We start from the raw sequence: 9,898 nt of genomic DNA, 5'->3' as shown, positions 1-9,898 counted from the left end.
AGAGGGGACGGAAAGGAAGGGAGAGGAAGGATTGGGTAAGAAGAAGGTAAAAGAGAAAGGGAAGGGGGTAGAAGGAAAGCAGGCCCGCGGAAACATTTTGCATCGTCTATGGCTTCCACTGAGGGGAAGGAAAGGGGCGTCGTACCTGTATCCTCTTGCAGCCCACTTCGTGGGGGTGATGGTAACGATGTTGGCTGCAAGTTCGTTCCTGCTCCTTCCTTTACTGTTTGTGTTTCTTCTTTCGAATGTTCTGATGTGAAGACCATACCATCGGTTTCGCGATACTGTGAGTCCATGATGACAGTTCTTTTGTTGGCGACCGCGGTCGTACCACGGTCTGCCACAGTCTGCAACCTCACTCTGCAGCTCACTCCGCGGCCGCTCCGCGGCTGGAGTGAGTATTTGAAGGCTCAGGTAAAGTTCAGGAATGCTGGGAAAAAAATAGTCACTGCAGAAAGACTCAGGGTCAGGGTCTGCCACAGTCTGCAACCTCACTCTGCAGCTCACTCCGCGGCCGCTCCGCGGCTGGAGTGAGTATTTGAAGGCTCAGGTTAAGTTCAGGAATGCTGGGAAAAAGATAGTCACTGCAGAAAGACTCAGGGTCAGGGTCTGCCACAGTCTGCAACCTCACTCTGCAGCTCACTCCGCAGCCGCTCCGCGGCTGGAGTGAGTATTTGAATGCTCAGGTAAAGTTCAGGAATGCTGGGAAAAAGATAGTCACTGCAGAAAGACTCAGGGTCAGGGTCTGCCACAGTCTGCAACCTCACTCTGCAGCTCATTCCGAGGCCGCTCCGCGGCTGGAGTGAGTATTTGAAGGCTCAGGTAAAGTTCAGGAATGCTGGGAAAAAGATAGTCACTGCAGAAAGACTCAGGGTCAGGGTCTGCCACAGTCTGCAACCTCACTCTGCAGCTCACTCTAATAACTATTAGACAAGTCAGAATTAAAACACCACGATTTGTTAAACAGATGTGAGCGCATAACCTGATGGCGCTCCAATAGTTCAGTTAAAGGGAGAGAAAAAGGCAGAGCATAGAAATAAAAGAGGACACAACACTTTTAGGAGTTCTCAGCAAGGGAATAAAGGCAGTATAGACTGTAGAGCCAAAGTTCATAGGCCAGGCCCACTTAAAAGGGAGCAAAGCGAAATGTGCCCAGGATCACATGGTTTAAAAATGCACTAAAAGTCTTGGCAGAATGTTCAAAAGAGGTTGGGGCTATTCAAGAAGGTGAAGTTAGGAGGTCTGGGGCCAACCCAGTTGGCAAGCCAAGGATTTAAGGGTCACCTTGGGCAAACCAAAGAAAGGGAGGCCAGGCAGGACACAGTACCTTAAACAGAGAGGAAGCTTCAGCGTTGGCAGTTGTTCCTGGCAGTGGTTGCAGTTCATTGTTTCGACCAGGGGAAGAGAGGATCTCGTCGAGGAGGAAATGTGGAGTCGTTACACTGCACAGGGATGAAACCAGCCGCGAAGTTTGTCAATAAAAGGAGCGTTCCTTTTATTCGCGGTCAAAGTGGTGAAGCTTGGCTATCCGGTCGCCGGGGTGCTTGGCACGGGTGATTCGACCAAGAGACGTCTTTGGAAGGCGAAAAGGGCGAACTGGTTGGTCCCACGAGCTCAGAGGAAGAAGACTCGTCCAGCAGAAGATCTTCTCTTGTCCTCGGGAAAGTGGTGAGGTAGTTGCAGCAGGGCTTCACCGGTGGTGTCGTCGTTGCAGATGGCTCATCTTCCTCCTTCTGAAGTTCCAGTCCCAAAGGCCCTGCTTTTATGCAGAAAACCCCCCATTAATCAGCCTGGCTGTCAATCACACAGAGCTGGGCGGTTCACCACTGGGCCAATCAGAGTAGAGTACGACTTTGGTTGCCGAGGCAACGCAGTCCAGGGTGCCAATTTCCCCCTCCACCCCTCCTGTGGAACCCAGACAGAGTGGCACTATTTGGAGGGCTTCTGTGGAGAAGCCCACCAAAATAGTGGAACAAAGGGCTCGACCTTGGTCAGAGTTACAGAGACAGACACAAACGCCATTCTAGAAAAGAGTTCTGGCAAAAAAGACCCAACCGGGGTTTTAATATTAAATAAATAAACCAGCGGTATCTTTAACATTACACCAAAAAGTGGTGCGTTTAAAATCAATGGGAAAGTCCCATAAAGAATATTCTGGTGGAATATTTTGCATGGTAACCACTGCCACCAGCCAGAGACTCGGAAAGGGGGGGACTGAACAGTGCCCCCTTGAAAACAGACCCAGGGGCAATATAATTAACCCCTTCCGATACTTCCACAATATGATGGTTTGTACTGGTTCTGTTCACAATTTAGGACTAGTAAAGTCAATGATGACTTTACATGCCCTGGGAGACAGTAGTCAGTGCCAGGGTATGGAGTCTATGTTTGGGGGTCACTATGGCACCCCTGTGTTACTGCACTGAGGGTACTGTGTAACACACACATACTAAAATAGATGATACCCTATAGAGTAGAAAGAGAACCCCATAGCCCATAAGCACACACAGAGTCAAAGACACTCAAATCATGCCTAAGAGCGGGAAGAAAAGAGTCTCACTCTTAGCAGGAGAAAAAAACAAACCCCAAAAATCCAGCAAGGCTGTTGGGGGACTCACTAGGTTTGGGAAATTAGCCTTAAACAAACACTTGCACTAACTCACAAGTGCCTGTCCAACCAGGCCCCTATTTACTTAGCCAACCGATTCTCTCTGCACACCTCCACTCGGACCATGAGAGCTGCCCAAGCCCACAGTCTTTCCCCACCGAGATTCAAGCTTCAAAAAGCTGGTGGCGTGAGTTTCCCGGTCTTGGCCTCTAAACTCTGGAATACCCTCCCTAACGCTATCAGAGCCGAACCTTCCTTCCAATCCTTCAAGAGCAAACCAAACTATGGCTCTTAACTCAATATATTTAGATATTTTCTTCTATATTATCTGTGTATACTGATGTTGATTGTATCTGCTCTTATGCATTTTTGCTATACCTATACATGTACTATGTATGTCATTTGTAACCCTGTTTCTTCAAGTTATGCGCCCAGATGCCTTTTGGCCCGTCATGCTCTACAAATAAAAATAAAAATTAGAAATGCATCATACAAATGTTCCATTTCTGCACGCTCACTCTATCGTTCACACATCTGTATTGGACTCTCGTTCCCTTGTCCTTAAGCGTCCTACCTCATTTTGGTCTTTGCTAGCCCAGCAGCATAGACACACACACCTTTGGCAGTATTTGTCAACATGGGTGTCTGGTTTCAAACATGTGCCACTAGAAAACACAGTTTCCACCTGCTTCCATCTTCTAGGCATCCTCTGCCTACCTCACGCCACCATTAACATTAATAGCAACAAGTGTAAAATGAGCGACACGGTACTCGGTAGTATGCTACCAAATAGCTAGTTATTTATGTTCTTAAACCGCTGTCATCCATGTTCGTGGAGCAACATGGAAATTTACAGGTGTTCTTCCCAACGACAGTTGGTTGCCCTAGTCCTCTCAGTGTTCAAAATCTCTTTCCCCCTGTGAAGCATGCAGGGTGTTTGTGTGCCCCCATGAAAATGTTAGAAATTGGATTTCGTTATAGTTGATGCCTGTTGAGAAAATAACCCCAGGTTGCTATTGGATATTTGCTAGCCCGGCACAGTACAGTCCGTGCTCTCAATCGTCATTCCCTAGGTGTGTGTGACTCATAAAAGGAACCGGTGCAGTTAGTTTCGTAACACATTCGTTCATACGGATGTCATTTGGCCAGCTTGGCTCTCGGGCGTCCTGAAATGGGCAATGGCATTCTTTTCCGTGCCTCCAGCGTATCCATTTCAGCTCGGCGCACCTCCCACTCTGGCATGCAAATGTCGCCCAGCCTGTATAGTTGGGCCATGTGACCCGCGCAGTTAACAGTGTGTAAACGCGTTGCCTTTGTCAATATTTGCCCGCTCCGGGAGGGAAGCTGCGGCTGACGCAAAACGGCTGCAGATCAGAAATCTTCACCGTCTTCCCGGCGCCCAAGTGCCCTTTCTGCTGGGTGCCCTCCTGAGGCAGATGTGTCTCGCAGCTGCAGCTGAAGATGAAGGACCGGTTGGAAGAGCTCAAGGAGAGAGTAAACTCGGACGAAATCATAGATTTCAACGAGAACCTTGCCTATGACAACCCCGCCTATCAGGAAAGTGAACCCACGGCCTCTTCCATTGAAAGGTTTTTCCAAGACGTGTCTGAGCTCTCCTTGGCTCTGAAAAAGCTGGCCGAGCTTTCGGAGAGCGTGGAAAAGAAACAGGGGGAGGTTCTGTGCAGCACCACCGAAACCGGCATCTGTGAAGGAAAGAAACAGCTCAACGCCCTGAAAAGCACTTTCACCGCGGACGCCACTCAGGTCCAGGCGCGCCTGAGCGGCATGAAGGCGGCCATGGCGCAGGACCACACCAACTGGATGGCGGAGTACCGCATTCGCCAAAGCCAGTTTGCCGTCTTGACCAACCGATACAGGGACATCATCTCCCAGCACTACGTGGAGGAGACAAAGTACATTGGAAGGCTGAAGGAACAGATCAAGAGGCAGACCGAGCTAGCCGGCTTGGACCTTCAAGAGGATGAAATCAACAGGCTGGTGGACAGCCCCATGGGCCCTCAGATAGTGGGCAAGGACCTGGAGGTCCTGAAGGCCAAGCAGCACCTGGCCATGGCCCAGGAGCGCCACAGGCAGCTGCTGGACCTGGAGGCCCAGATCACAGAGCTGCACTCCCTCTTCCTGCACCTCGACGTCCTGGTGCTGGAGCAGAACGACGTCATCAACAGCATCGAGCTGAACGTGCTGCAGTCGCTGGACTACATCTCCCAGTCCAACGAGGAGGTCAAGAAGGCGCTGAAGTACGAGCGCCAGTCTCGCTTATCCGCCGCCCTGGCGGCCGTGTTAGGACTGTGTGCGTGCTGCACGTGCATGTCTTGCGCGGCGGGGGCCGCTGTGCGCTGAGACCGTGCGAGACGAGCGTGGATTTGTAACCACATTGACACCTGGAGTGACCCGCCGCCGCGCATTCAGAACAGTGTTACCACATGATAAGTTGCGTGTAACCTTTTGCCATTGGGGAGGACTGGTGTGGGCCTGTGTGGCCTGCAGTGCGCCGGCCTCTCCCGTGCTGCTGCTCCTGCAGTCCTGATATTATGCTCGGTCTGACATAATATGTTGCACTGCAATGGACTTTGAACGATAATTCTGATATTTTTTTTTGTTTGAAAGGGTCACTCATTTGATGCAAAAAAAAAGAAGTGTTACGTTTCTAAGTACCTTTACTGTGGGGTGTTAACGCTCCACGATGGTTTACGCTAAAAGACTGGGATTAATTGTCCCCAATGGACAGTGTGTAGCCCTGGCCTGGATTAGCGCCACTTCTACAGTAGCCTTAGCCATGTAGACGAGCGAACAAACTCTGCCCCTCACAGTTGCATTCCTCCAACATTAACTGCGCTTCACCCATCACATGTATGTAGTGTATTTACCTGTTTCTGAAGCCTCAACGTGTATTATTACGTCCTTCTGAGTGCCCAACAGCAGTGGATGTCTTGACGGTATTTGTGCCGCAAAAAATGCTACATTTCAATGCACTTGGGCGTGTGAGTATTTACTGGGGGAGCGTTTACATGAAAACTATAAAGGCCATTGTTGAATGGATCTCGAATACCGCAGGTTGCCCTTTACTTGTAGATCTGGCCCGGGGCGCAGGGAAGGTTTCTATTGTATGTCCTTTCAGGTCACGCTCAGGCTATTGTACATGCCTCTGGGGCCTGCTAGAGGAGAGGTGTGCCGAGCACAGAGAATAATAGAGAAAGACAGACTATTATCTATTCACAACTTGTATTAGTAATTCTGTAGTGGGACGACGTTGAAGTTGGGCATCACAAACAGTGGACAGGCAGTGAGTGTGGTTTTAGCCTCCTTCTTGAAGTTGAAAACGCTATGTTGGGTTGATGTATGCATTTTGTGTATTTCTATGGTGAGACGTTATGAAGGCTGAACAACTTCGTCATGGCAAGCCGTGAACGACGGTGGACACTTTCACACGTCAGGGTACCCCGTCAGTAACTGTGTGCACACATAACTTGTTTGTGTATCTTTCCAGCATGTGTTGGTATTTCCCTGTTCCCGAAGTACATTCGGAACACTGAGATATCACCCCATGCCCCTTTATTGCACCCATTTTAGATGCTATGTTCTGTGTGACTATGTCGATCATTCCCTTACGGCTCTCACCTGTCCTTCCTCACTGGGCTGCTGCTCGCGCTCTGACTATGTGAGCAGTGGAAAACATGGGGTCCCTTTAGAATATAAGACCATCCTGGACTCTCATGGCACCCACCGCCCCATTCCAGTATCATTCCCGATGCCCCGATGGCTATCTCTCCTCCAAGCTCTTAAAGTGTTGGTGCTGCCGGAGCCCTGGATCTACCTGGAAGCAGCGGTGGTCTCCAAGCAACTGGCAGCACTGGTCATTCCTGTAGGTACTGCAGGTAGCCCCAGTCACCATCGTTCTATAGCACCACAGATGCCACACGAGCAGTACCAGGCAGCATGATGTCTCCACTTGATTATAGAGCCCTGAAAGTGGGCAGGATGGGGAGCCATACATTCCTTTGACGTGCCCTCACATTGGTATGGAAACAGAGCTACAGTTAAGTTTTTGGGACAGGAATCCGTATATTTCTACTTTTTGGAAGTCAAAATACATTCGGCCTTAGAATGTCGGTTGAAAAAGACATGCATGACAGACAATAGCAGTCCGTTGTTGGGTATGGAGCCAGGTGGAATCCTCCTAGCTTATGCTTTCAATGTTCAACAACAACACAAAAGAGAAAGTCGTCTATTCAGACTCTGAGAACCTTTCTGGGCACAGGGAGTGCAGGAGTGTATGGTGATAAGAAGGTGGTCGTCCCTCTGATGCTCTGCTGCTGGAAGTCATAGGTTAAACACTGGGACATCTATGGCATCTTTTGACTTTCGGGGCCTATATTTTGTGAGCTTTTTAGTGGCTATTCCTGGACATGGACACATCTATAAAGGGCTAACAGAAGCACTTTAAATAACTAATTTGCGCTGCAATGGTTTGACATCAAACTAGTAGAGAATAATTAGTGGGTCCATTTGCTCTAGGTGGTCACACCATCATGGGCCCGATTCACAGATCGTTTTCCTATGGGATTGCTCCACTATAAAATGCTTCTGTGAGTAGGCCCCAACTCTCCAAACTCGAAACACAAACCCATTCTGAATAGTCGGGGAGCGCGCGCGCGCACACACACACGCGGAAAGTACATACACAGAGAAATGAGAGTGCTGATTTCTGAGCCTCGTGCACTGCAGGCCAATGTGAAGAAGGGCCAGGGCAATGTCAGGATTTTGACAGGTAATGTTACCTCTCAGAGCCTTGCCTTCGTGTGGGATTGCAGCATATGGAAGTGTTTGAAAGTGCTCGCAGCAGCCATATGACAGCCTGGTCGTTTTAAACAAAACAACAAAATACATTTATGTAGGGTGCCTAGGAGACAGATTGTATACCAAGCAGAATACTTATATGTCAAAATATGACGTACTTTCTGCCTCCTTTATTGGGAAAGCACACATCTGCAGAGCCCTGCCCCGTTTAGGGAACAGCTCAGCCCAGAATGCATAGCAAGCAAGCAGCCTGCCCTGAAGCCAAAGCTAGCCCTTGATACGCTTTCTGAGTAAGGGTGTATGCAAACAGAAACGCACTGCAACTGGCTGGGGTTTCTTGATGCCAGGACAAAGGCGTAGTGCCCCTTGCCTGCACGCACCATGTCGCGTAGGGATGTAACGGTATAACGGTATACCGTTAAAAATACAGTGAACCACTTAATTGAACAATAATAACCGTCACATTGTTTATACCGTTATACCGTTCATACCGTTAAGTGTGCTTTTCAACCTGATTTGGAAAGGCTGCAGTAAGCAATTGCTGGGCAGTCTTGGTTTTGCACTGTTGGATGTGCCATCTGCCAAGTAGTTTCAGTTGGAGCAGTTTTTAATGCCATTCCATAAACCACACGTGCCTTACACAAAATCAATATGTTAGCAATAGGAAGAATAGATACAGTGCCAAGAAGGAACAGGGTTTACTTTGGGGTGGCGGCTTTGGGGTTTATATATTTATAATGGATAATGTTCTCTAAACATATCGCAATGGGGATTTTCGCAGGTTCTATCATTGAATTTACATATAATAAGTCACACTGCAAAATTCACTCATCTCTGTGGGTATTCCCTGCTGCCATACCAAAGGGTAACATGTCAGTGATTACTGAACACCTTTTGGCCTGCAAGTAAACTAAAGGCTGTAACGTAAAGAGAGAGTGTGTGTGTGTGTGTGTGTGTATGCGCACAAGCGTATACTACCACCACCCTCCATTGAGCTGTGGCATGCAGGTTATCAAGATGGCAACATGTTCATCTTCACCAGTAGCCAGTGGGGGAGCAAAAAGCCTAAATGACCACTTAAGAAAAGCTATTCAGTTTGGTTTGCCAGTTGCAGCAGGCCTCCACCCCACCCACTCCTCTCCACACGTGTGTTTGTGTTTGGTGGAAGCAAGGCATTTCAGTGGAAAGTTTGTTGAAAAGCCCAATTCTGGCCCTGGGTGCCTGGTTTTGTTTGTGATGATACATTTGTCAATTTATGACCTTTTAGAAAATATTTGTTAAGATTAGTTAACTCCACCTGCTATACCGCGATAACCATGATATACCGTCATTTGGCAAGAAGGTTATCGTACCGTCATAAAACGAATACCGTGACACCCCTAATTGTCGTGGGTCGGTAACGGATTCATGGGCGGTAGGCAATGCTGCCATGTGGGCAGTGGGAATCTACTTATGAATGGACAATAGCTCCAACTCTAGAATTTAGTTCAAAGTGTCGAGTGGGGCTTCTGCTTCTTAGAATACTTAGTAAAAAGCCTCAAAGCCTGTCTAGGCGCCTACTTGCACACACACAGAGGTATTTGGACTCGGGTTAGAGTCACTGTTAAGTTATTTGGCACTTTTTGCGTTGCTTGGAACAGTTACTTATTGTGTGACTCGTTTTCATGAATTATTTCCACTATGCTTTAATATGTAAATAACAAACCTAGTGACTGTGTGTTGCTGTCTGACATTGCACTGCCTTTGAGATGTTAAGGCAGTTTGTCTGTATTTATAGTAGTGTTTGAAGCACCTGCTCTGGTGACTAGATATTATGTGGATCCTTTAACTGATTGGCCAAAACAAGGCTAATTTTCTGGTTCATTGTTGTGTTAAAAAGGTCATTTTATGACATACAGTAAAGCAACATTTGTTTACCTATCATGCCTCAATGTCTGTCTGTTTTTCAACATGTTTCCAGTAACGTACCTGCCACCTTCAAGTATATAAACATGTGTTTTCATATAGCACTGCAAACCACAGCAACAGGTAACATTTTGTAGAACATTACATTATGTAACAGGTGCTAACTCAGTGATACTCCTTTCCTTAATCTTGGAAGAATGAAAGGTGTAGTCGAGCCACCTGCTATTGCCTCCACCATGTTCTTCAAAGCCGCGGCAGCGAGCGGCTCCAGTGATACCCCACAACACTCATAGATTGTCCCAGGGGGGACCTTTTCATTGGCAAAGCAGTGGCTGCGCTGCTCTACTCCTCAGCTCCTCTGTAAGCCACTGCAAGTTGCATCTTGGACTCTGTATACAGATCCCATTAAGGCACAGGAAGACCCTAAATGGCACAAACTGAAGAGAAGGTGGTGACCGAGTTTGCCCCCCATTGGGGTTTAAAACTGTGTCCTGGAGGTGGTGGAGAAAAAAAGACACATAGGTTAATTTGTGGTTTGATAAAAGGCAGCCTTATCCGTTTTTATTA

At 48.0% G+C, this 9,898-nt stretch overlaps 1 protein-coding gene across 1 annotated transcript; it reads left to right on the top strand.

Annotated features, from left to right (window-relative positions):
• The first annotated feature begins 3,788 nt into the window (after nt 1-3,788).
• LOC138481043 (syntaxin-3-like) lies at nt 3,789-9,346 on the top strand. The gene has a single exon (XM_069612909.1). It carries the CDS (start codon nt 4,070-4,072, stop codon nt 4,967-4,969), a length of 900 nt encoding a protein of 299 aa, XP_069469010.1. The 5' UTR covers nt 3,789-4,069; the 3' UTR covers nt 4,970-9,346.
• Nucleotides 9,347-9,898: the final 552 nt, after the last annotated feature.

This window comes from Ambystoma mexicanum, chromosome 5p, assembly GCF_040938575.1.
Source record: "Ambystoma mexicanum isolate Mex_15411 chromosome 5p, UKY_AmexF1_1, whole genome shotgun sequence".
Lineage (NCBI taxonomy): Eukaryota > Metazoa > Chordata > Amphibia > Caudata > Ambystomatidae > Ambystoma > Ambystoma mexicanum.
This window is presented reverse-complemented; position numbering and strand designations above follow the sequence as displayed.

What these genes read in the sequence shown, in the direction of transcription:
- LOC138481043 (XM_069612909.1), top strand. Translation starts at nt 4,070, where the DNA reads ATGAAGGACCGGTTGGAAGAGCTCAAGGAGAGAGTAAACTCGGACGAA.